Here is a 27,515-nt window from a genome sequence, read left to right as displayed (position 1 = left end):
TGTAGTCATAAGTGGCCAAGGGTTAAATCAGTAGGAACCAAGGAAATTTCAGATACTGTACATTGAAGAAAGGCACTAAGAAATTAAATTAATATTTTCCAAAAACCCCCACGACACAAACACACACACACACACACACACACAGAGAATACTACCCTAGGTCTGCAGAATTTAAAATCAAGAGACTATTCTGTTGAATAGATTACATATGCAAAAGACTGATTATCAGGAATGTAGGTTTATTTCATTAAAAAACAAAACAAAACAAAACAGATTCATCCCCCAAAACGTACTGTATCCTTTAAAGCAGCAGCAATCACAAGGCACATATGTACAAAATACCTCAAGCAAAATAGAAACTAAACATTAAAAAAATATGTTATTTAAAAAGATGCTGAAGACCATTTGTTAATATGAACATATATTATAAAATGACATTTTTAATATAATTTTATTCCTTTCCCTTTAATAAGAGATGGAGTAATAGTGTAATATTTATGTACTACCTTGTGGCACATATCACAAACACTTATACCACCCAACTTGGTTTGCTAAAGAAAAAACAGATAGCTAAAGCACAGCTTAAAATTTTTATTTTTTGTGCTTTCACATCTTTTTTAGATATTTGGAATTCATAAGCTGAAAAGAAATAAAGGTCTCATTTTCTTTAGCTTAGAAAAAAAGCTTGTAGCTATACGTCCCTATACAAAAAAGAATACATTCTAGACATTCTAAAATATCAAGGACATGATTTCTATTTTGGGATCATCACAATAATCCTCTTCTGAAAAGATTAGAAATCAACACATAACGAATGTAAAGGTCAATTATACTAAAATAAAATTGTATTTGATTTAAATTATTGCTCGCTGAGGAAGTATAATGACTATTCTCTGGTTAGGGATGCTAAGATTCACTGTTAGAAATGGTGCAACATCAGTATTTAGCATATATAAAAATTCTAGGATTGAAATATATTATAATGAAAAATTTATAATAATCACACATAAAGTATTCCTTTATATATTAGCCACCACTGAGCGTCACATGACGAAGACTGAAAAAGATGTGGTTGAATTAGATCTTCAATACATTTTGTATCATATATGCTGAAGTGCCTCTAAGCTTTCATACTGCAGACAATTTTCTATGAGATATTAAGGAGTGCTCACAATCTTTATCATTAGAAGGGAAAGAAGATACACTGAAGCTCCATTTTTAAACAATGACAACAAAAAAAAAGAATATAAAATACTAGTATTAATAAAACGTTTAAATAGTACTAAATAGCACAATTTAAATACCAGTTATATGCTGTCATTAGTTTTTCTCTTAAGAAAATCAGTTCTTGGGCTTTTGGATTTGTTTTCTTTTAAGTACCCAGCATCCTTCTCACGGTCATACACTGAGTCGATATCCACACCATCTAGTGACACCCTATCTGGTACCCGCAGCCCCCTCTGGCTCACTCTGCAGTGACTCAGGTCTGTCTGCGTGTTGCGTGGTGAGAGGCCACCAGGCCCCAGACTAAAGCAGCACGGTCTGGGCCACCTTGCTGATTGTGGTCGCAGCTTTCTCCAGTTCCTCTTCTGTTTGTTCCACTGTGACCACAACCCTAATGCTGAGAAATAACAAGGGACACAAAAGATAGTCAAATGAGAGTCTATACCAAGGGTCAGCCTGCCACCTGTTTTCGTGAATGAAGCTCTTCTACTGGAACATGGCCTACCGTCCCTAGCCACTTTCTCACTGCCCCGGCAGGGCTGTGTAGTTGTGGCAGGGACCTGTGTCCTGCAAGCTGAAAGCATTTTACTACCTGCTATTGACAGGAGTTTGCCGTTCCCTGCCTGCACTAGTAGCGATCTAGTCCAGGTAACCTTGCAGTGGGGCTCTGCCCGGGGCCGGCAGGGAACTCTGTCCTTTAAATCTACCGCTGCAAGCAGTATCAGGCCCAAAGCAGGAAGTCAACGTTTCCCATGTTAACGAGTGTGTGGTTGTTCACAAGTGTAATTCAGTAAGTCATACAGAAGTCCTACAATACTTTGATGCGGGGCAGATTTTCAAGTTTTCAGGAAACTGAAGACAAGAAATATCAGCCTGACAGGGCACTTCTACCCGGGTCCCTCTCACTCCCCTCTGCAAACATCTGCATCAGCCACTGGACACATACACTGAGTTGGGCTGGGCCCAGAGTCCTGAGGGCACGAGGGTGGTCCCCGTTCTCATGAAACACAGGATCACAACTTTGGATGGTGTAATCGGAACGGAGAGAGTAGGATCTTTAGGGTGCTTTCGAGCTGCTGCCAGAACAGCCTTCCAGAACCCAGCCCAGGGCTCCACGCCTGCACAGCGCTGACTCTGTGTGCTCTCGTGGGTCTCTCCCAAACTCCTCCAGGCTCCCTCTCCATGGTGCCTCTCAATCAAACCCGTGCTCTGGGCTCCCCAGATGCACCTGTAGGTCTCCACACCACTGCAGACCCTGCTGGAAGGCCCGATGCCCACCCCAGCTTGTTTGATACGCTTGATTCTGCAGGCTCGGCTTAAGCGTCTCCTGCTCTAGGAAGCCTCAGTCCCTCCCAGGCCAGAACTAACCATGCCCTCCTCCTCTGTGACCTCCCTGACCTGTGTCATGACCCTGAAACCCTCAAGCTCTGGGTGTCTACCTTCTTGGACTACACTGTTTAAGTGCTTAGGGGACAGAATCAGGTGTTGAATGAACGCCAATTTTAAATCATGAGTCGAGGTGCCTTCCCACTGAGGGCCGCTTGAACCTCTGTAGAGGTTTTCCCCACTGTCACTTTGCTTTTCCTTGGGTGTTTAATACGTGTTTGTCAGATGAAGCACCACACAGCACTTGGGCCAGAGGTGGGATGAGCAGCGCCCCCCAGACTGTGCCACCCCCCCCCCCCACCCCGTAAGGACTATCCTGGTGGTGGAAACAGCTGGCCCAGCACATGCTACCGCAGCACAGTGGCAGGTCGTCGCCAATGCGAACCTGGGCTGTCCCAGTTCGTTCTTGGGATCGCAGATGTTTCATTAAGTTAATTACAGAGTCCTGAGGGGATTTTCAATTAAAATGGGAAAACATCTAGTTTAAGAACAGAAACAGGTGATGTTCTATCTTTTAACAATACACATTCTTCCTTATCCTGTGACAGTCTTTCAAAAAATTTCAAAACATAATACATTTCATACAGAGTTTAAAGTACAAAACAATGACTCAGGTCATAACTTTAAGTCTACCAACCTCGGAGGAGGGAGATACTTCTCTTCTTTCTCCAGGTAGCGCGCCAGAGTTAACGCGATGCCTCTGTCCATGCACTGTATGAGGAAAAGGAATACATTTGCAGCCTGGACTGCAGACACTGGTCATTAAAACAGGAAGGTGCACTGAAATGCTCCTCTCAAGAGTAGTTTTAATTCATCTTTCCAACTATAACTGCTAGAAGACAAAACAAAACACCACAGAATCATCTTATCATCTTGAGAGCACTGCTCTACAGAACTTCCTGCAATGATGGAGGTGTCCGTCCTGTGCTGTCCACGACAGCAGCCAGGGGCCCACGTGGCTCTCGGGCACTTGGAGATATGGCTAGTGCAACTGTAACACTGAACTTTGAATCTGACTTAATTTAAACAGCCATAGGTAACTAGTGGTTACCACTTTAGGCAAAGCAGAGTTAGGACAAGGGGAAACAGGACCAACAAAGCCCCGAAGGCTAACCAAGAGCTGGACTGAACGCCAGCAGAATCATTTCAGAGAGGAATTGCTCACACGTCAAATATCAACACCACCTCTGATTCCCATGTGCTACACTTGGACACAGTGCTACCAAGCACAGAAGAGTCTGGTGTCACATTCTGCACAGCTTTCCAATACATCAGCTACCTGCCAACAGTTTTTAAAAAATTAAATAATCACTATCAAAATAAAGCATAAAGTCAGACGAGGGTAATGGTTTATAAGGGTTTCTTGGGGTGATGAAATGTTTTGAAATCAGATAGTGATGGCTGCACAACCCTGTGAGGATACTAAAAACCACTCAACTGTATACTTTAAAGAGTGAATTTTATGGAACGTGAATCGTATTTTTAAACAAACAAACAAACGAACAACCAGCTAGAGCAAGGGGTGCTGTAAAGGAAAGAACAATCACTGCCAGCGTGTGGCAGTGCAGGTATTTGCCTGAAGAGGGGCCATTCTGTAAGCTGTGAGGCAAGGTTTTCCTCTGCTAGGAAAAGATGGAAAACAACGGCAGGCAATGTCTTTTGCTGATTCTACATTCTGGAAGTGTACTTGGAAAAGTTAACTCCTTCTGCAAACATCTGGACTGGCTCCGTTTCTAGTCCTGTCTAGTTAAGAAACAGTATAAACCATAGCTCAGTTTGTAAAAACTGTTTTATCAAGCAAGTCAACAAAAATTTGGCAGAACTGCTCAGTTCTGCAAAGCTTAAACAAGAACTACGGTGTCATGATCCTTTTTTCTCTTTCAAATATTGAAAAGAAAAAGCAAAGAGGAACAGGACAAAAGACTTATTAAGATGGAAGCTGCAATGATGCAGAGAAACTCTAAGAGTTTTCCTCCTCCTTCCTACGAATGCAGTTTCCACATAGTATTCTGTTCCCTTCCCCAGAGCCTGTTCTCTCCTCATTCAACTCTCAAGGTGATTTCCTGAAGACAGCCAATATCCAGTGGGAGCCCACAGATATAATTTTGGGATCTGTGAATTGTCCAGACTCACTTTTTCTTTTTGTTATGAGGATAACCTATGTAAGAGAAGTATCGAGTCACTTGATTCACATGCCCTTTCTGAGCCTCCCTCTGGAACAGAGTAGCAGTAAGACCTTAGCTGTTGCTACCCAGTGAGAAAAGAACTGAGGTGGATCTGACTGGAACTGACACCCTGGCACCTAGAGAAGGCCCACGTCCCGTGACACAAAGTGTGTAGAGAAGCACCCTGAGGGGGTTCGAGGGGAGGCTCTGGGATAATAACGGCGTCACCACAGACTCCAACACAGGACATGCAGCTTCACAAGGCTGCTCTGGCGGCGGTCAGCATCAGTCACACCACCCGGCAACTCAGTTAGAAAACAAACTCAGCTGTCACATGAAGGTAATGTCATAATTTGACTCTTACTAGGCTTGTCTGTTCTGCTTATATTTAATTTATAAATTTGTTTTGGTATTACATTTGTATAGGAGCTCTAATTAAAAGGATGCTGTACTTCCTTTTATAGCTTATACATTTAAGTAATATGACAATAAAAACACCGAGGCAGTAAAAAAGGTCTGTGGGATGCTTTTCCCCTTTAAAGAGTTTTTTTTCAAGTCTGCAGAGCTGTACCTGAGGAGACATCTGTGACATTTCCTCACTCAGCAAGGCGAGAGCCACTCCAGCCTGTTCATTCACAATCTGACACGTTTCCTTAATTAGGAATCTCATATTCTGGGTTTGGTTTTATTTTGTTTTTTTAGGACAACTGATTCTGGAAGGCCACAAGTTGCAAGAAGCTCTCCACGAATCAATGATCCACAAGTTGCAAGAAGCTCTCCATGAATCAATGACTGCAGGCACTGTGGTTCACACATCGTCGGGTACAGGTCAGCTGAAGCCAGCGGTGAAGCCAGAGGCTGGCTTAGCACCACAGTCTCCATCCTGAGCAGCCACGTGACTGCCTGCTGTGCCACAGCCGGGCAGGGGCACACGGCACACTTGACCAGCACTACTACCCTGACGCCTGGCAGCACGGACTCGGGGAAGGAGCCTCTGAAAGGAACCGTCAGGACAAGCAGGACAGGGAAGCAGGGTGAAGCCTGTCTTCATTCTCAAATACATATGCCATGTATTTCAGATTCAAGTACAAGGCAGCACCACCCTCGGTGATCAGTGCTGCAGGGCCACTTGACCGTTCTTCAGAAGGAGGAAAGTGAGGAGAGAGGACTTGGGTGAACGCAGCTCTACTGAACAGTAAAGGCCAAGGGATCTTCCCTAGTGATGCGTTTCTTAGTTAATAACTAAGGTACACTTAGTAGTAAGACTTTCAGAAGTCAGACATTTAAATCAAGCTCCCAAGTTAGGCATGGTAAAGAAGTGGCTCTTCTTCCTTCCTTTTTGGTTACAAGATTATTTCGACCTGTTTCTGAGCTATGCTGGGTGTTCAGCCCCAGACAGTCAGCTGTCCGGTGTTGTGTGCCATCACCATACAGAATGCCATCCCCACCTACATATGCGAAAGCCTGGCTTTGTAAATAGTAAGCAACTGGGTTTTCTGGAAGACTAATTATTCAGAGTGGAAGCAAAGTGTATTTTAATACAATGTGGCAAAGAACACAACTTCAATGTGAGCTGAAAATTGACCCAATGGAATAACCTGCAGCCTGTCAGTAGAGACGTGCTACAGACTCCACTGGGCAGGGACAGACGTCGGGAAGGCTGGGCATCAGAACAATTCCATGTCACCAGAGGGGTAACCACAACTTCTGTTGTACCCAATCTCTTAGGGCAAAGAGAGCATTCTTAAAAATGACCTTAAAAATTGCTTGGGTTCAGGGTAGAAGGGTACGAAGAGATTCACCCGAATAACTGGATACTCACTTGAGTTACTATTTCCTGAAGTAGTTTAACGTCTCTTTCTCGACACCCAGTGCTCTCTTCCAGCTGGAGGTGAAATGCTGGAGAAATGGACTCACCCACCACTTTTAATCCAGAAATGCTGAGGAAGGGAAACACACACACAAGCATAAATCCTCTTCCGAGCTCAGATTTCTCACATATAAATAATTTTACAAAGTCTGCATTAATGAATGTGACAGAAACTTGGGACTTCCATGGGAAACATCATGTGGTGGGATTCCAGATCTGACAAAGGGAGGTAAAAACGCACGCTCTGGGCAGTGCTTCCTAGTCTAGGACACCCTGCAGCACGGCTGGGAAGAGGATTCCCGGTCCCGCAGGACCCTCCGGCTCCCATTTCACAGAGAACACGTGCGTCATCCCCAGCCTCCCACCAGACAGTCTACATGCCTCACCCACCTTGGCTGGGGCCACCCCCTCCTCAAGGGGCGGCTGGGGCCACCCCCTCCTCAAGGGGCCCCTTGCAGGCCCACTCAGCCCTGGGCCTCTGCCCTGTTGCTTCCTCTCCTCACCTGCTCTCTCCTGTTCTTGCACGGCTAGCGCCAGACACGCCCGGTCCCAGGTCCAGGGTCACTCCTCTGAGGGCCTCCCTCATCACCCACTTTAGGGAAGTGTCTGCACCATCATTTTCTATTACTTCTGTTTCCTCCATGGATAACATATTATAATTGATAATGCTGCTTCCTTATTTGCTAAATCTTTAGTTTGTATCTTGTCTTTTATAAACTACAGGGATGATTTCTGACACTAAAATTTTATATTTTGGTCACCAACAATATATTTAGGTTGTAAAGCTGTCTTCTTGTGTACATGTTTAGTTTTAAATTTTTCTTGAATTACGATTATTTTCTTCTCTCTTAGGATTAATAGTACAGAAATCTGCTGTTTCTCAGGAAGGAAGAGAGATTTCTTTAGGGGTGAAAGCCTGTATTTTCAAATGATTATTGCAGTGTTATAAGAACTGTAGGCCATATAATTTAGCCAGGTATGGTTTGATTTCTGACCTATCTCCTAGGACAAAAATAGTGATACATGTCTATTTGAAATTGGGCTAAACATTTTAAATGGCTTTCATTTAGTCTGCTTTACCTGGAAAGATCTGCTTTTCCCTTAGAATGAAATGAGCACAAAAAGCACTTGTTAGCATATTCGATTCTTCAAATATGTTTAGGACTCAACAAGCTTTTACTGAATGACTACCTGTGCCGAGTATCACATGAAGTGAGGAAGCTAAGCTCACCTGCCTTTCAAACCACCCTCGAACATCATTAATTTGTGTCTACTTTCTTTAAATGTAATGCATCACACTAGGATCTCTCAATAAATCAGGCTACAGATTTGAATCATGGAATCTCAAACTCTAGGGCTTCTGGAATATGGGGAAACCTTATAGATCAGTTGTTTTACTACTGTAGAAACTAAGAAATATGCTTTCAAAACCCATTTCCTAGGTGAATTCTGAATGTGTTAAACTTGTACACAAAGAAGTATTAATTGTTTTAGGTCATGTACTCTCAGGGAGAACTTAGAAAATTACTTTTCAAATTGCATTTCATATGAATTAAATGGTCTGGATTTTCCTTGATACAAACAAGGCACCTACAAGCCCAATTGAGCTTATTATTCGATCAAATGGGCTCATCTCACATGTTAGGTGGAGCAAGTTGGTGAGAGAAGGAATGAAACAAAATGCTCTCTTTCTGGCTGCCTGGATGCTGAATGTCGCATTAAAGTTTAACTAAAACCAAACGGACAGAGAATTATAACTTGAGTTCAGAAAGTTAGAAGCTGTGTTTCAGAGCCTGTTATACTTAAAAAAAGTTTCTGGAGAGCACATTATTTACCATATTACTTTACCCATTTTACCAAATGGAAATACTAAACACTGGTCTAGGTCCTAGGGATAGAACAATCAACAATTCAGACGTGGTCTCCATCATGTGCTTAGTGTGGGGAAAGCGCTGGACATGAATATATCTGTTAGAATTTAGGGGCTCTTCAAGATTCCAGCAAGGACCCAAAGTAGCACAGGCCGCTGACTTCCTCTCCCAAATGCAACCTCAGAGATGAGAGAAGCAAATCACTGATTAGAGGAGACTAAAAAAAATTACTTAGAACTGAACACTGAAAATGCTTACTGCCTTTGAAATGTTTATCTTTAAGATATTTATTAGAAAATAATAACACCAATAACCTAAATGTAAAAAGCTAAAAAAGAGTAAAAAAACACAATTCAATGAAACAAGAAAGTAGAAAAATAAGGAAAAAAAATCAATAAAAGAAAACAAAATATGAGTAAAAAACAAAATCAAACTTAAAAAAACGTGCTGGGCAAAATCCTGGAAAGATTATCATAAGAATGAAAACGACAGAAACAGAAAATAAAAAGGGGAAATAATACAGACACAAGAGAGATAATCACAGACTACACCCAGCCCAAAGGCCCCAAGTCTAGAGATTCTTACAGAGGAGTCCTGCTCAACTTTGAAGAAACAAATAATCAAGCCTGGTCTTATACAATGGCTCCATAATGCAGGGAAGTGGAAAAACTGCTCAATACTTTATTGAGGCTACCACAACATTGATTCCTAGGTTATGTTAGGTTGTTGTAACAAAAGATTATAGGCCCATTTAAATTATAAATATGGATATAAAAATTCAAAATCCTAACTAACAGTGCAGAAAAATATACTGTAATCAAGGAGGGGTTTACTCAGTAATGCAAGGATGTTTTAACATCAGAAAATACAGTCATCCCTCGGTAGTCACAGGAACAGTCTGGGTAAAGTGCAGGAGTAGAGGTGGGTTTCAGTAGTTTCAAGTGTACATGACAGGTGAGGATGTGGAGAGGGCATAAACAACTCTGGAAAAAGACTGGCTACAAAGAGAAGCAGAGCAATGGGCTAGTTGCTAGAGGGGAGTACGGGGTCACGGGAAAGAAGAATTTAAGACAAGATAGGGCAGAGTGTACTTGAATGCTAATCAAATGACTCAGGAAAGGGGAGAGACTGAAGAGAAAGGAGAGGAGACAACCAAAGGCACTCAGTCCTTAAGAAAGGAGAGCTGTGATGGATGGAGGAACGTTTCTTTGGCTATAACACGAGGGAAGACTGGTTCGGATACCCACAGGTGTACAGGTTTGTGAGGGAAAATGAGGGAGTTCCCAAGTGACAGCATAAGGCAAGGCTGTCAGCTAAAAGTGGGTGGAGTGAGACAGAGGGTTAGGGATTTTGGAGAGAAGAAAAAGTGTGAGAGAGCTGCGAAAAGTAGAGGATTGGACTTAAAAAATAAACACATTAACACTCATAGAATAAAGGGCATCTGAGGTAGGTGTTCATGAATTGACAGTGACTCCAATGTGCTAGGCTGAGCTGGTTTATTAATATTTCATAAGCCAATGTAACTGGAAACAATAATATCTCTCTACCACAAATCATGCAAGAACTTTTGTTAGGATCATAAGTCAGACCCAGACTTCAATTATTTCTCCCCCTACTTTATCTGGAACATCTGTGACCCGCTTATTTATTAACTGTCCTTTTTAGAAAAGTTTCTAGTTTCCATATCTGGCAATAGGGATAGGACTTCCACGACTGAGAAGGCAGGTTTCAACTTGGAAAGGCAAAAAGAAACCACAGGCAAGGTGAGATCATTTTCTGTAAGATAAGAAATCTGCCTGAAGATGTCACTAGCCTCAATGTTTTTCTCAATTCTAGAGGAATCTTAAAGAACTACTCTTGTGTAGTTAAAACAAAAGTAAACAGAACACTCATAAGGTTCACTTTGATTTCACTTGTTTCTTTTTCTTGAAGTAACTTAAAATAAATGAGTAATCTTCTAAAAAGCAGCATGGACAGTATGAACCCACTGTCATCTAATTACATCCTTTTACCCGTACAGATGTGTGGGAATTCTCCAGTGTTTATGCTGGTTATTTCTGGTGGCAGCATGTTGTTATTTCTTTTCATCTTTGTTATCTTCTGTACTACTGTAATATTTTACCAATGAGCTTGTATCATTTTTAGAAAAACAAAGTTATGATTTTTTAAAACAATGACAAAATGGATGCTCTGGTTTCACACACAGAGACAAATTTGAATGAACTGTGTTTTTGGTTTCTTAGTTGCAACTTAGACAAACGGACTCAAGCCTATTAAATGCACTGAAAACCAAAGAGGTGACACTCAAAATTTTTCACAAGTTGTTTAAATGTTGTGCAGATAAACTTTTGAGTTGGTTGAAAATATATAAAACTCACCCTTGTAAAGCTTTATGAATTCGTTTGCACTTTTCCTTCAACACTGCAAAAATACCTGAAGGAAACAAATACATTTGATAGTACATTTGGAAGATTGGATATACTAATCTAAAACTGTTTTTCAAGATCCAGTTCATCGATTTAAAATGCAGCAAATCCTCCTGCCCACTAACAACGCACAAATAGACAGCCAGTAACTCCTCTGAAGGTCCCCAACTTTCATCTGTGGCATATACTAGCTGGCACCTGCTCACCCAACTTTCAGCAAAATCTGGGATGAAGTTTTCCACAACAAAACAATGGCTCTGTTCTTATTAAGATACTATAAATTATCTGGCCAAGAACAAAAGGGTACAAATATATTAAATATTTCTGGACCCTAAACAATTTGGGAAAAAAATAGACACTGCAGTAATGTTTATGATCTCTTCTTGATATTTTCACTTTCTTTTAAGGAAAATCCACAAACTGAAATATCTGAGGAGACAGGAGTGGCAGGGTATCTGACAAGTATATGAATGTGCACACAGAAACACTCACTTTTACTGATTCTCTGAATTAAAACCAATGCTGAATCTTTAGAAATTTATAAAATTTAAAATTACAAATACCAGGCCTGCTTTTCCATTTTCCTTTTAGTCTTTGGTGAGGAGGCGCTATCACAGCCCAGAACCACATTTTAAATTGAGTCGACTGCCCATTAAGCAAGCTTTAATAGTTGGTAAACCTGTATGGCCTCAGCACCAACTCATGAATCAAAGGCTGGTGGGGAAAACTAGACAACAGTTATAAAATTATAAGTACCAAAAATTAGCATACTTCAGCTAGTTTCTCAAAAAAACCCGATAAACTAAATGATGACTGGCCCAGAGCTAGTCCCTCCTTTTTCTGGCATCTCTGCCCATCAAGGGAGCGAGCTTTGCTTTGGCTCTGGCTTCATCTCCAGAAACATGAGAGAAGCTCTAACCCGGAAACCCTGAGGCAGGGACAACTTCTTCACCATCATTTTTCCCATAAATTGCCATATAATGTAATTCAGAGCCAGAGCTTTGTCTGGGAAATCATTTCCTCCAGCTAATTTCTCCAAAAAGGCAAACCAGCAGCATGGCTAACATGACTTGAAATATCTTTGATTTCCTGGGTTTAAAGGTTATACCTGGATTTTCTTCCATGATGTTGAGGGCCTCAATTGCAGCAGCAGCTAAGAGGGGAGGTAATGAAGCTGAAAAGCAGTATCCCTGGCCGGAAAGTCGCTGAGAAGAAACAAACAAGTTATAAAACATAAACACTTTTTTTGGTCTCTGTTTTTCTTTGGCTAAAAAATCTAAAGGCACCAAATCTCTGCACTCCCTACCAAATAGCACGTACAAATGGTGAGGTGGTAAGACCCAGGCGTGTACAGAAGTTATGTAACAAAACCAAAACTTTTTTAGAAAGGGAGATAATTTCTAAATGTAAATATTTTGAATGATTCTTTAACAAATCTACTTCTAAATAAAAATTGTGTGATAAACTAAGTTAGAATGAAATTTTGTAATAGCGGTTACATTTTTAGTTGACCAATGGAGCAACGGGTTTCAGTTTTTGCTTTTGTTTTTAAAAAGAACCCACCTGATGGTCAATTACGAAAGACCTGCCACAGCAGAAACCCCCAATAGAAGCAAGTGAATTCTCCATGTTGGCACTGATAAGGTCAATATCATCAATCTGTCAGAAAAGAGGGACAGTGGGAGTTATTTCTCAATTTAAAGAAAAGGAGGGGGAAAAAAAAAAGGCCAATGTCAATCCTAGAGACAAAATTTCAGCACTAATGTCAACATCTGGATTCAAATTACCTCCTTGAAAATAAAGGGTAAGTCATACAAAATCAATTGTTAAAAGGACCGATGTTTCATAGCCCACCTCTGAAGATGTCTCACTTTATGCTTTTTTGCCATTCCATCATTCATCGACAATTTATTCACAGTGGAAGAGCTAGATAAAAGATGAAATCTAAAGTTGTTTGATACTAAACATATTCAGAGGTACAAGATAAGATCATTTCCTTGCTAAAACAGTGGTCTCAGCTGTCCTTCTCCATAGAAGGTACTTGAGAGAAATAAAAAGAAATCTATCAGGGTTTTGAACACTTTGGAACAAGTACTACATTCCATTTACCTTTTCCACCTTTTCAAAAATGAAATCAATTTATCCAAACATGATGGCAATGGGCCATCATGGGCTCTGACCAAAGTGGACCAACTGGGCAGTGGATGAACCTAATGTGCCCACTGGGCTCCTGAGTACCCACGACCTTCTCAACGGCTCAGCACTCCTTTGGTCCTCACCTTCTGCTCCAGCCCCCAGCACCAAGTTCCATCCTGCATACAGTAGCCATTCTGTAATTACTCACTGATGGCCATAATAATGACTGGTCAGATCACATCTGGTGTTTTTCCAAGTGTTCCACAGATCCAACAAGGAAACCTGCGCACTCTTCTTTTTTTTAACCTTTCATTATGAAAAATTTCAAACATATACAAAAGTATAAAGAATCCCCATCACCAGATTCAATAATTATCAACTTACGGACAATCCTGTTCCACGTATAAGCCCCCTACTGCCCTCTTCATTTCTTTGGAGCAAATCTCAGACTTTACAAGTTTTCATCTATAAATATTTCAGTGTGCATTTCTAAAAGATATGCACTCTTTCAAAAACATTACCACACTTAAAAAATGAATAATTTCTTAATATCAAATACTGAGCGTTCAAGTATCTCTGTCTCACAAAACTTGTTTTTCACAGTATTTGTTTGAATTAGGGTCCAAATAAGGTCCATACATTCTGCACTCTTACTCAAGCCATTATAAATACTATCTCTGAGACAACTGCTGGAAGCAGTGAGAAAACTAGAACAGTGAAATTAGATACTGCTTTTTCCTTCTTTAAAATTTTCATGCCTTAAAAATTGCTCTGGTGTAAATTTTACTTGAATTAATTTCCGTTTATCTTAAATTCTTCAGTGCGTTTCATTGCCAAATGTCAGTCTGTCTTTGAAGAGTATGCTTCAGTCAACTTGGTGTGATAGTCATTCTGCTCTACATTTTTCTCTAGGTCTGTATGGGTAGAGGGATGCAAATAATCTAAGGTGAGTTTATGTTTTATAGTTCAACATTTTAACACAAGCTGCAAAACTTTTATGCACAAGATTTGGAGAAAAGCTTCCTTCACATCAACCACACAGCGGTGGGTAAGGGCAGGTTACACAGTGGTCGGTGAGGACAGGTTCTGCACATGGGCCCACACTGTTCCTCTCCGAGGCTCTAGGAGCAAAACCCACTAAGAGTAGGGCTAGTTGAGGCTCATTTCCTTTCAGCAAGAGAAAACATAAAAAACTCACTCCAGTTGTCTGGGACCTTGAGCGGCTTTGTGAATCCATGCTGGTGGTATTTCTAATATATATATATATAAATCACCCCCATACACACAAATAACAACACAGAATTTTAAATATTAGAAAGAACATCTTTTCACTGCTATGATACTTTCTAAAAGACAACTTAGAGAATTCTTACTGATTTTAAAGAAAAAAATGGAAGGCAAATTTAACTGTTTCTAGAGAAGAAACACTGAAAGCTGGGATCAAATGTTACCGTGTAAACAGAACACAAATTCTATGATTAGCCACTGAGTTCCAAGGGAAGATGGGGACCCTGGTCTGGCTGACCCAATCCTCTGTGGGCTCAGTGAAGTGACAGACACCAAAGCTGCACCCTGCACATCGATGAGGAACACTGTCTTGTGCCCATGAAACCCGCCCAGCAGGATGGAACTGCATGGTTACTATATGAAGGAATGTTCCAAAAAAGGAGAGCTTACATCGATTCCAAAATGTTCAGTGACTCCTCGGCCATGCTCCCCCAGGACTCCAAACGAAAGGCTTTCCTCCAGAAAGATCCTTGCTTTATATCTGTATTTTAACTTAACCTAAGTGGTAAATAAACACAACTTTAAAATACTGAAAATTCATAAAATTCATATTTGTGAATCTGCCTACTTGCTAAAATTTATTTGTAACCTCCAAATCAATACCTAGGGCATATTTGCAGGGTGGTGAAAAACTTTGAGTCACCTGAAATGCACCTTCCCAGCTGAGTTAACAGGCTACTGCTTCAGCTTATACTGCAAACAAGTGTCCTTTTCACATTCTGTTTACTGCCACATTTTTCACATTTTGTGCTTTTCGTTGTGATTTTGTTGTTTAAAATGGCCCCCAAGCACAGTGCTGAAGTTCGGCCTAGAGTGCCTAAGTGCAAGAAGGCTGTGATGTGCCTTATGGAAAAAATGTGTGTGTTACATAAACCTCATTCAGGCCTGAGTTATAGTACTGTTGGCTGTAAGTTCAATATGAATAAATCAACGATATATATTAAATAAGGTGTCTTTAAACAGAAACACATATAAAACAAGGTTATGTATTGAGTAACTGATGAAAATGTTGTGACTAGAGGGTTGCAGAAAACTAACTCTGTATTTGCCCTAGGAGCAAAAGTTCAGTATTTGGTAATTCAGTATTTGCAGCAGGTTTATAGAACATAAATATATATATATATATATATATATATATATATATATATATATATATATATATATATATACACACACACACAAACACACACATACACACACACATATATACACACACACTTTATAGAACATAACTACCATGAATAATGAAAACTAACTGTACTTTAGATGCTCTAAAATGATTCAATTTAACTCAGTAATACAGACAGCACAATGCCAATTTTTAAAGAAGGAACTGTTAAGACACTATGAGTATAGACATGTAATCTATCTATTAAATACTGGTCTGATTATACATAAAAACTCCTAGGGAAATGTTGTAAATATTCTTCCCTCAGAGGCACTATTCCAATTTAGATTCATTTTTTTAATCCAGAAAAAGTTTTCATTAATATGTTTTTTAATCTTTTTTTTTCCCCTTTGTTTTCCGGCTTGTAAGAAAGTCCTTTCCCATCTAAGGTTTAGATGCATATTTATCTATATGTTCTTCTAATTATTTCATAAATTTTTTGGTTTATACATTGGGAGGCTGAACATATGTACAGATTTTTCCCCCTAGTGTTTAATTGATTTACCCCTTTATGATATGTATGTGATAAGTTTCACAGCTGAATTAAAATACAGTGATTATCAACCACTAACTTTTTATATATGTAACACGAGAAGTTGGGCTCTTAAATCTTTCCATGACTCATGTAATGTTCTCTTGTGCCAGAATCATAATTTTAATTATTAAATGTTTAATTACTATGATTTTTTCCACTGAAACTATAGAAATAATGCACAGAAATATATAAGATGGGCTGATGTCTCATATCATGCGTCTGATAATTTATTTTTTAACCATCAAGATTTTACAGGCTAGGGCTTCCCTGGTGGCGCAGTGGTTGAGAATCTGCCTGCCAATGCAGGGGACACGGGTTCGAGCCCTGGTTTGGGAAGATCCCAAATGCCGCGGAGCAACTGGGCCCATGAGCCACAACTACTGAGCCTGCGCGTCTGGAGCCTGTGCTCCGCAACAAGAGAGGCCGCGACAGTGAGAGGCCCGCAAACCGCGATGAAGAGTGGTCCCCGCTCGCCGCAACTAGAGAAAGCCCTCGCACAGAAATGAAGACCCAACACAGCCAAAAATAAATAAATAAATAAATAAAGAAGCTTTCATAAAAAAAAAAAAAAAGATTTTATAGGCTAATCTTGTGAATCAACATCAAATTGGGAGAGGGGTCCTCACTGGGCTTCTACCTGAATTTTCATTAACAATGAACAAACTAATTTGGGGAGAATTACATCTTTTCAATACTAATTCTTTCCCATCCATTAATATGAGGTATTATATGAGTGAGATAGTTTCTAAAAACCATGTTTTAGAAAATATTTAATAATATTATCACAGTACTGGAACACAAACAGACAAGTAAAACAAAACAGGAATCCTTTTGTCAAACCCTAATTTGTATACTGTAATTTTACGTACTCAGTACTTTAGGTACTTGATCTGTTCCTACACTTTACATTTTGTTTCACTGGCTGTATATTTGCCCATCAGTACTGATTTATTATTGTACCCCTGTAACATACAGTTCTAACATCTTGTGGCCGACTATCTCTCCTACATTATTCTATCAGTCTTTGACACTCACAAAAGGAAGGAGAGGAAAACAAATCTCTTTTATTGACATTTAGGAGGTATCTAGATTTCCTCAAGAAATAGTGAAAAACTTAAAAAATAAGATATGAAACCTTTATTTTGAATCCCTATTCAATTGATGGACTCATAGATTCAGATTTTAATGGTCAAATGCAATGGTGGTTTATTACAGGAAAATCAGTGTAATACACCATACTAATAGAATGAAGGATAACCACATGATTAACTCAACTGATGCAGAAAAAGCATCTGACAAACCCCAAACCTCTCATGAGAGAAGCATTCAACAAATAAGAAATAGGAGGGAACTTCCTCAACTTGATAAAGGGCATTTACGGAAAACCCACAGCTAAAATCATACTCAATGGTGATGGCCTGAAAGCTTTCCCTTTAAAGAGCAGGAAGGACACTCACTCTTGTCACTTCCAGTCAACACTGTACTGGAAGTTCTAGCCAGAGCAATCAGGCAAGAAAAAAAAAAGAAAAGCATCCATCCTTGGAAAGGAAGAAGCAAAACTAGCTCTATTCACAGATGACATGATCTTATATACAGAATAAGATCCACAAAAATACTGTTTCAGCTAATAAACAAGTTCAGCAAAAGTTGAATGATGCAAGATCAATACACAAAAGTCATCTGTATTTCTATAATTAGTAGTGAACAATCCAAAAAGGAAATTAAGAAAACAATTCCATCTATAATAGCATCAAAAAGAATAAAATACTTAGCATCAAAAAGAATACAATACTTAGGAATAAATTTAACCAAACAGGTACCAGACTTTACAGTAAAAGCCACACACAATACTGAAAGAAATTGAAGAAAACTGAAATAAATGGAAATGCATTCCATGTTCATCAATGAGAAGACTCAGTATCATTAAGATGGCAATACTTCCCAGAGCAATCTAAGTATTCACTACAATTCCTATAAAAAATCTCAATGCCATTTTTTACAGAAATGGAAAAGCTGATCCTAACATTCAAATGGAATTTCAAGGGACGCCAAATAACCAAAACAATATTGAAAAAGAACAAAAATGGAGAACTCACATCTTGATTTCAAAGTTTACCACAAAGCTACATGAATTAAGTAATTAAGCATGGTACTGGCATAAGGCTAGACATACAGACAAATGGAATAGAACTGAGAGTCCAGAAATAAACCCATATACCTACAGTCAACTGATTTCAACAAGGGTGCCAAGACCATTCAATGGGAAAACAATAGTTTCTTCAACAAATGGTACAGGGACAAATGGATAACCACATGCAAAAGAATGAAGTTGAATCCCTCTCTCACAGAATATACAAAAATTAAGTCAAAATGGATCAAGGACCTAAAATAAGAGCTAAAACTATAAAAATCTCAGAAGAAAACATAGGGGTGTATCTTCACACCCTGGATTTGACAATGTATTTCTTAGATATGACACTAAAAGCACAAGCAACAACAAAAAACTAAATAAATTGGACTTTGCCAAAATTAAAAACTTTTGTGCATCAAAGGACACTATCAAAGAAATGAAAAGAAAACCTATAGAATGAGAGAAAATATTTGCAAATCACATACCTGATAAGGGTCTAGTACCTAGAATACATAAAGAACTTTACAAAAAGACAACCCAGTTTAAAAATGGGCAAAGGACTTCTAGAGGCATTTCTCCAAAGATATACAAATGGCCAACACAAGAAAAGTGGCTCAACATCATTAGTCATTCAAGAAATGCAAATCAGAAATGCAAATATACTTCACACCTACTAGAATGGCAAAAATTAAAAAAAAAAAAAAGTATACATTGGTAAGGATGTGGAGAAACTGAAACCCTCCTCCATTGCTGGTGGGAATGTAAAATGGTACAGGCCACTGTGGAAAACAGTATGGCAGTTCCTCAATAAGTTAAAAATAGAATTACCACATGATCCAGCAATTACATTGCTAGGCACATACATGAAAGAGTTGAAAACACGGATTCAAACAAATACTTGTACATGAATGTTCATAGCAGCACTATTCACAAATGCCAAAAGGTGAAGCAATCCAAATATCTGTTAACAAAAAAACCAAAATGTGATATACCCACACAATGGAATATTACTTAGCTTTAAAAAGGAATGAAGCGAAGAGTAGCCCCTGCTTGCCAAAACTAGAGAAAGCCCGCGCACAGCAACGAAGACCCAACGCAGCCAAAAATAAATAAATTTTTAAAAAAAGAAGAAAAAAGGAATGAAGTACTGATAAATGATGCCACAAATTGGATAAACAATGAAAACATTGTAAGTGAGTGAAGCCATAGTCATATATTATATGATTCCATTCATCAGAAATATCCAGAATAGGTAAATCCATATAGACAGAAAGCAGACTGGTGGGGGCTAGGGGCAAGGAAAAATGCGGAGTGATTGCTTAATGGGTACTGGGTCTTCCTTGGGAGTGACAAAAAGGTTTTACAACTAGCTAGTTGATGAGTGCACAACACTGTGCACGTACTAAATGCCACTGAACTCTACACTCTAAAATGGCTAGTTTTATGTTATGTGAATTTCACCTAAAAAAAAAATCTCAATAGTCATGGTTTCTAAAGACAGTGTATTGTATCCCCTTTTAAAAAGCTGAGTTTTACAAAATACATATTGTATGATTTCATTTATACGAAATTCTACAAAAAGCAAAACTACAGGAACAGAAAGCAGATCAACGGTGGCTTGCGGCCAGGAATGGGGTACTGATTACAAAGGGGCATGAGGGACTTCTGGAGTGACAGAAATGTTCTATATCTTGACTGTGGTGGTGGGGATAGGGGAGTATACATCTGTCAAAACTTATCAAACTGTACTCTTAAAGTGAGTATATTTTATTATGTGTCAATTATAGCTCAATAAAGTTGGTTTTATAAAACTCAGTCTTGATTACTCTTTAAAGGTCAGGGTTGGCATTTAATGTTAATCTACTTCCCTAGTATGATCAGAATGTGCTTATGATACCTATCAAGCAAAGCAATGCAGACATTATACATTAAAAATGGTCATAAACAAAAGGCATAACTGCCAAATAGTCTGAATACTAAAATAGTAAATAAACATGGTTGCTCACCAATTCTGGAAGAGGGCAAATAGTTCCAGTATTCATATATAACCCCTCGACTACAATGAAACGTCGAGTTACACGAGCCTTGCGAGGATTCTTTAAAAGAAAAAAAAAAAAAATAGATGTTTTAAATTTCAGTAACTCCAAATACAAAATCTGTTATGTGCTCTCTAGCACTTTCACCCTACAAGATTTATTCACCAAGATAAATCAACAAATAGATAGACTAAATTAATTTCAAGCTCAAGGTTTGAGATCCTGTTATTTTGAGATGAAAAACAGTGCTTTCTTCTCTCAGACATGTTTTCAGGTCACACGGTCAACTAGGAGGCCTCACACACAAACACAAACTGCTTAGACACTGAGAATACTAAAACACAAACAAAACCCTCCAAGCCCAGAATGACTGGGAAGGGACCCAAGGGAACTTTCTGGGGGAGATGGGGACGTTTTATGTCATGATGGGGGCCATGATACCTGGGCTACACGGGTATAACCACTGGTCAAAACTGTATAACTAGGACTAATGTATTTCAATGTCTGTAAATTTTACCTAAAATAAAAAGAACTCTAATGATGATGACAATCATCATCATCACAGAGATTGAGTGGGGAGTTAGGTGAAGGTTCAGATGATACAAGAATGGCAGAATATTGAAAACAAAGCTGGGAGAAGGGTACAGGGGGCTTCACTATACTACTGTTTCCTTTGAATGTGCCAGAAATTTTCCTAATAAAAAGTTAAAAAACAGACAAACCCTGACCTCCCTTATTTACCAAAAAACAGATGAAACCCTCTTCCTTCCTTCCTCCTCACTACTGGTTCAAGTAAAACTGGACTATGACCTCACCCAGTCATGTTCGGAGGTGATGCAGTGGAGGGACTCTTTCAAGTAACACACACCTTCCCACACCCCACTGACGTCAAATCACGAATAAACCACTCCCACTGCTGAATTTGTAGATGTTTCAGGTATGCTGCACTGAAAAAATTCCACAGACAGAGTTTGCCGCCACCTTTCTACTCAAAGGTTTCTTGCCTCTAAGCTTCTAATGAACAACTAGAAACTCAAATATCAGAGCTATTCTTTAAGGGGTATTTTAGAACCCACAGCTCTATGTAATACTCAAAAAAGTGTCGGCTGAAGCATGCAAAAGTTTACATCATTCTTGGTCATCTTCACTCTGTCACTAACTCAAACCTGAAGGCTGTGGGTCTGCTGGGAGGTCACAGCTGAGGACATGGGGGCATCCCGCCTCTCCCTGCCTTTAAAAAACAAAGTATCTTTCTTATGATCTTAAAATACTCAATGAAGGAATATTTTATTTTTGGAATATTCTTGGGAAATGGAAAAGTACAAAAAAGAATTTACCAAATAAGCTCGTTACACCACACACTGGTAACTTTTTCTTGTAAATACATATCTTTGTAAATTACCTTGTTCAAATCAGGATTTTACTGCAATCGTTCTAGGACCTGAGTTTTTAAAATATTATGTTGTGAACATTCTCACATTATTTAATATTATTTAAACCATGATTTTAATGGAGATTTGATATTCCACCTTGTAGATATACCGTAAATTATTTAACTATTCCCACAGTGCTGGATTTAGGTTGTTTCCCTCATTTTGTTTTTTTACATCACGTGAATACCCTTCGATCTCTGACACCATTTCTGATTCTCTTCTAAAGATAGCACTCCAGAGGGTATGGATATTTAAGAATCCCAGAATATACCTGCTCATTTACCCTCTAGAAAGGCTGTGCCAACTGAAGCTCTCCTCAGAGTTTTTGGAAGGCCCTTTGTACATCAGTGTGGCACTGATTATTACCATAAGAAGTTTTCCCTAATCGGACAGGCAAAAACTCTTACCCTAATTTCTGTAACTGTTAGTGAGGTCAGACTATTTTCTATTTGCTCAGTTATCTGCATTTCTTCTATGAACTGCTGTTTTTATCTATTATCTTTTTTTTTTTAAGAAGGATTAATATGGGATAAGAGAACTCTATAAGAAAAGGAATGAAAAAACATATGAACCCCATTAGTTGGGAAACTGACAAAAAGAGTTTGATCCAAACTCAGATTATTTAACTTACTTTCAAAGGAAATATAAGCATCTAAGTACAAAATATTTAAAAATTTAACATTTATTATTTTTGTGAAAACAAAATTAAAAAAGATTTCTAAAAACCAAAATGTAAAGTAATTTAGAACGTCTACTCTTGGCAGGAATATGTGGTATAAATTAATTAGTAAAAAGGTAAAAACTATAAAACGGAAATAAATTTTAAGATAACTTTATTTCTTGTTATTCATTAAAAAAAAAGTTCCACAGATTATAAATCTTATACAACACACACACAGAACTTGAATATGTTGTCTTCCAAATTTGTACAATGCTAACTTGGCGAAATAACTCTACAGCAGACTGGTTCATTGGTCACACTTTCTAAGGCAGTGTTTTTCAATACAGTAGCATTCTATTACTGAATCAGAAAAGGGACATCTTTTTACAATCTGTAGAAAGAATTCATTGGTGGAACGGTCTCAATTTTAAGATTTTCCCTATAGATTCTTCTAAATTGTATACTTATAAAACACTGTCTGTATCACACCTAGCATAAAATAGCAGAAGTCTATGCGTATTCATCACAAGAATGTGTATAATCATGAAATGCTGCTCTTAGGCTATCACCTAAACAAAGATGACAGAATCCAAAAGGAATAATTCAAATATCTGGAAAAATAGAAATTAACACAAAATTAAGGATGTGATGAGCATTTTTATCAGTTACTCTAGTAACGGACGAGTTACACTGGGAAAGTCCACTTGAAAGTGGTGTTTGAGACAAAGGATGTGGTGACCAGGTTCCCAGTACAATCCACACACAGTGGTTCCTGCTGCAGAACCACAGACCACAGAACTACCTTCTCTGTTCATGTTGTCAGGGGCAAATAAATGTTAATTCTAACAGTGATGCTTTGAACACGTTTCCTCTGTTCCACTCTCTATCAGAACAACAAGGAGCAAGTTCCACCTGCCTAATTCCCTCCCTGTCCCAAGGGACTACACAGGTGCTTGAGAAGAAGTGTAAATAGGTTGCAACGTAGAAGGAAACCATGCTTGAGGCAGCTGCTTCCCACAGGGAGCAGCTGCTCAGAGATCTGGGATGAGGTTGGGGTAGGGAGAAAGAGTCTTCACTTTGTTCATAAATTCATTAATTAAGATCTGCCGCCACGGTTTCTTCTGGTGAATTGATACATGATTTATTCTGATATGAATAAGCCTATTTTGAATTCACTAGACACATCTTGTTAATGCCCTAATGAGTTCTGTTGTTACTTCTGTAGAGTTGAGTGTACATCCCTCCACCCCCAAAATGCATGCTGTTTTTCTTTCTCTCTTTTAGAAAGCTGCCTAGATAACCTTCCCCCAAATTTGCCATATATAATTATGGCAATGATGAGGCAATTACTATCAGGCTTGACTCTCTAATCTGAGGTACATTTAATAAGCAGAAACACCCTTATTTAATGTCCACATGTGATCCACAGGCAAGTTTTCATGACAAATTACCATTTCATTTATAATTTAGCTGGTTAGAAAGTACAAAAGAACTGTGTAATTTTCTTCAAAAGAATCATACCTTTTGATCTTCAATCTCTTGTTCTTTCAATAGTCGCTGCAGGTCATCCATATCATTATGGTTAAATAGCTTAATGTCACTACGTGATGCCTGTAATCCCTTCTGAATAGCAAAGCAGGCAGCTTTATCTCTGCAAGGAAGAAAGACCCACCAAATTGGGGTTTAAAGGGTCTTGTCAACATTCTCAGAAAAGGAATGCTTGCTTTTGTAAGTTGACCAACATCCACTTGTTAAACTGAACATGGAAAATAAATAAAACATGTTTGAACATTAATATATTATTGTTTGCACTTCACTCTGCAAGCCTTTCCACATAACTACCATACTGATTCTGTTCCAGGAAGCAAACTCTTGCCATATTTTGACCTCTGAGAAATCGCATCTTACTATACGGATGGCATATTAGTTTATTCAAAGTACTTTTCTCTTTCTGAAAAATAAATGAAATATTGGTGCATCTCACCATCAGTGGCATCTCTGATTTGACTGGCCACCACTCTGCCATTACTTTGCCATCAAAAGGAATACTGGGTTACTGACTCTACATAACCCAGGGGAGAACTCTGAGTCATGCAGATTAATCTTCAGTAAGATCTCCTAAATTGAGTTAATGGGGGGCAGGATATATTTCTTAAATTAAGTGTATTATTTAAAAGTACATGCAACACTTCTACTTCTGAGAAAATAGACATATTTTCCCTATTTTTCTCACTGGGTACAACCAAAAATCCTGGACATCATGTATAAGACAAACATAAGATGATGCTGAAAAATGGAGAGAAAAGGCAGACCAGCGAGGGATCTGAGAAATGACATGAAACAAGTTCCTGGATTTTCCTAACTTGGAACTGATGCAGCTGGCAAACTGGAAATGCCAACAGGCGAGACAGAAAAGCTCTGACAAAAGTCTGCTCTCTGTAGCCAAAGGGACAGGAAAGGAGGCAGCCCAGCAAAGGTCTCTACTGCAGCCAAACCACAGAAAAACCTGGGCCTGTCCCCTCTACACTAGCAAAGGCTGAGAGGGGGACCCAGACTCTAGCCTTCACGAGGCCATAACAAGGCTCCCCAATACCCCTGTGGGAGCTGTCAGAGAAGGGAGCCAGAACTTGTATCTCCGTTGGGTAGTAACAAGTGGCTCCCACTGTGGTGTTAGTGAAGACCATGTGGAGAGACCTAACTTCCAATCTCCTGCAGGGAGAGACACTCTCCCCTGCCTATGCTTAGGCTGTGTTAGGGGAGGCTCAGACAAGAGTAGGACTCTCACCAACAACCAGAAGAAATGAAAATAACCCCACCTCAGTGTCAGTGGAGGCCCCGTGGGGACCCTGGACTTGTACTTCCACCTGACAGTAATGAGGCAGCAGTGCCCCCCTGCCCTTGTTGGAAGACTGTCAGAGAAAGCCAATTAAAACAGAAAGTTTAAATAAAGCATAAACTATAACAGCATAATATGAAACTGTTCATGTTTCACTTGTCATACCAATAACCAGAAAATATCAAACAATGAAAAAAAAAAAGAAAAAAAACAATCAACAAATGCCAGTAATAAGATGACAGAGCTGTCAGGATGATCTGATAATGACTTTAAAACAGTCATGATAAAAATGTTTCATGAGTAATTATGAACATGCTTGAAACAAATGAAAAAACAGGAAGCTGCAACAGAGAAAAGGAAGATACAAAGAAGAATCCTGTGGGGATATTAGAACTAAAAAGCAAAATAGTCAAAAGAAAAAGCATAGTGGATGAATTCAGCAGCAGAATGGAGAGAGGAAAGAATCAGTGAGCTGAAAGATGTAACAGTAGAAATCAAGTCAATGTAAATCGCAGAGAGAAAGTAGACTAGAAAGAAAAGAACAGTCTCAGGGACCTGTGAGACTACAATAAAATATGCAACATTCAAGTCTGTAGAGTTCTAAAGAACAGAATGAGGGTGGGACTAAAAAGGTACTTAAAGAAATAATGGCTGAAAACCTATAGATTAAAGAAGAGGCTTAAAACTATAGATTAAAGAAGCTGAGCAAAATTCTTGCAGGTAAACCCAAACAAATAAATGCCAATACAATTATAGTCAAACTTCTGAAAACTAATGACAAAGAAAAAAATCTTGAAATCAGCACAAGAAAAATGACACCTTACATGTAAGAGAAAAGCAATTTGAGTGACAGTAGATTTCTCATCAGAAACCATGAACACCAGAAAAAAGTGTCCCAATGTATTTCAAATGCTGAAAAAAAAAGACCTGGCAACCAAGAATCCAAAACTAGCAAAAATATCCTTTAGGAATGAGGGGGAGAAGACATTCTCAGTAGAAAAAAAACTAAGAGACTCTGTCCCAAGCTGATTTCCCCTAAAGGAATGGCTAGAGAAGCTCTCCACATAGAAAAAATAAATAAATAAAAGAATCTTAGATTATCAGGAAGGAAGAAAGAACACTGTAAAAAGTATGAACAAACACACTAGGCTTTTCTTCCCCTCTTGAGTTTTCTAAGTCATTGTGGATGGTTAATGTACAAATTATAACACTATCTGATGTGGTTCTCAAAGTGTTTACAGGAAATACTTAAAACAACTGTATTATAAATAAGGAGAGTAAGGGGATGTAAAGGAAGATAAAGGATTCTATAACTGAACTGGTAAAATAACACCAGTAGAATGTGATAACTTATGCATACATATAACATCATACTTACAGCAATGACTAAAAAACTATACAAAGGGAAACACTTGAAAACAAATAAATAAAATAAATAAGATAAATAAAAATGGAACTCCAAAACTCATTCAATTAACCCTGAGAAAGGCAGGAAAAAGAAAAAAGAAAACAAAAAACAGAGAGAACAAATAAGAAACAAAAAATAAAAATTGGGAGATTAAGATCCCATATATCAATAATTACATTAAATGTAAATGGCTAAAATATACAATTTAAAGACAGAGTGGCAGAGTGGATTAAACATGCTGCCTGTAAGAAATTCACTTCAAATGTAATAAGATGGGTAGTAAGGGAATATGTGTGTGTGTGTATACATATAGTTATATATATATATATATATATATATATAGTTATATGCTATATATATGTATGTATGTTATATACAATAATATAGGTAGTAAGGGTATACATATATATTACATACAATAAACACATGCAAACATTCAAAAGGGAAAGCAGAGTGCCTATGTTAATATCTGATAAAGTAGACTTTGAAACAAAGAAAATTACCAGAGACAGAGAAGGATGTTATATAATGATAAAAAGACTCAATTAACCAGGAAAACTTATCCTAAATATGCACCAAATAACAGAGCTACAAAAGATAAGACACAAAAACTGATAAAAGTGAAAGAAGAAATTGACAAATTACAACAACTGACAGAACTACCAAACAGAAAATCAGCAAGGATATAGAGGAACTCAATAACACCATCAACTAGGAAGATCTAATTGTCATTTATAGAACACTCCATTCAGCAGAATATTTTTTTTTCTATTTAATGATAATGACAAAAAAAATTTCTCTCAAAAGGTAAATAAAGTTTCATATGTAAATTGCTTTTTGTCTCACTAAAACTTTTATATAAGTATACCTTAGGAAGTTGACATGCAAAACTAGCACTCTCTCTTACTGGATTAAAGGATAGAAGTGGCAAATGAACATTTT

The 27,515-nt window shown here is 38.4% G+C and overlaps 1 protein-coding gene across 3 annotated transcripts in view; it reads right to left on the bottom strand.

The window, feature by feature from the left end:
- Positions 1 to 287: 287 nt before the first annotated feature.
- The window catches only part of SPTLC1 (serine palmitoyltransferase long chain base subunit 1), a 54,211-nt gene continuing 26,983 nt past the window's right edge, over positions 288 to 27,515 (bottom strand). The window contains exons 7-15 of one of the 3 annotated variants that reach the window (XM_061199368.1): positions 23,851 to 23,980; positions 20,206 to 20,295; positions 14,756 to 14,863; positions 12,506 to 12,601; positions 12,051 to 12,147; positions 10,895 to 10,949; positions 6,598 to 6,715; positions 3,248 to 3,321; positions 288 to 1,621 (exon numbers count right to left, since the gene is read on the bottom strand). In XM_061199368.1, coding sequence (XP_061055351.1) covers positions 1,528 to 1,621; positions 3,248 to 3,321; positions 6,598 to 6,715; positions 10,895 to 10,949; positions 12,051 to 12,147; positions 12,506 to 12,601; positions 14,756 to 14,863; positions 20,206 to 20,295; positions 23,851 to 23,980 — 862 coding nt within the window. In that variant the 3' untranslated portion in view covers positions 288 to 1,527. Of the gene's footprint in view, positions 1,622 to 3,247; positions 3,322 to 3,360; positions 3,443 to 6,597; positions 6,716 to 10,894; positions 10,950 to 12,050; positions 12,148 to 12,505; positions 12,602 to 14,755; positions 14,864 to 20,205; positions 20,296 to 23,850; positions 23,981 to 27,515 lie in introns of those variants that run through there. The other 2 variants (XM_061199369.1, XM_061199370.1) reach the window with 2 other exon arrangements.

The sequence above is a fragment of the Eubalaena glacialis genome, chromosome 9 (genome assembly GCF_028564815.1).
Source record: "Eubalaena glacialis isolate mEubGla1 chromosome 9, mEubGla1.1.hap2.+ XY, whole genome shotgun sequence".
In the NCBI taxonomy this organism is placed as follows: Eukaryota; Metazoa; Chordata; class Mammalia; order Artiodactyla; family Balaenidae; genus Eubalaena; species Eubalaena glacialis.
Note: the sequence above shows the minus strand (reverse complement) of the source record. Positions and strands in the feature narration are given on the sequence as shown.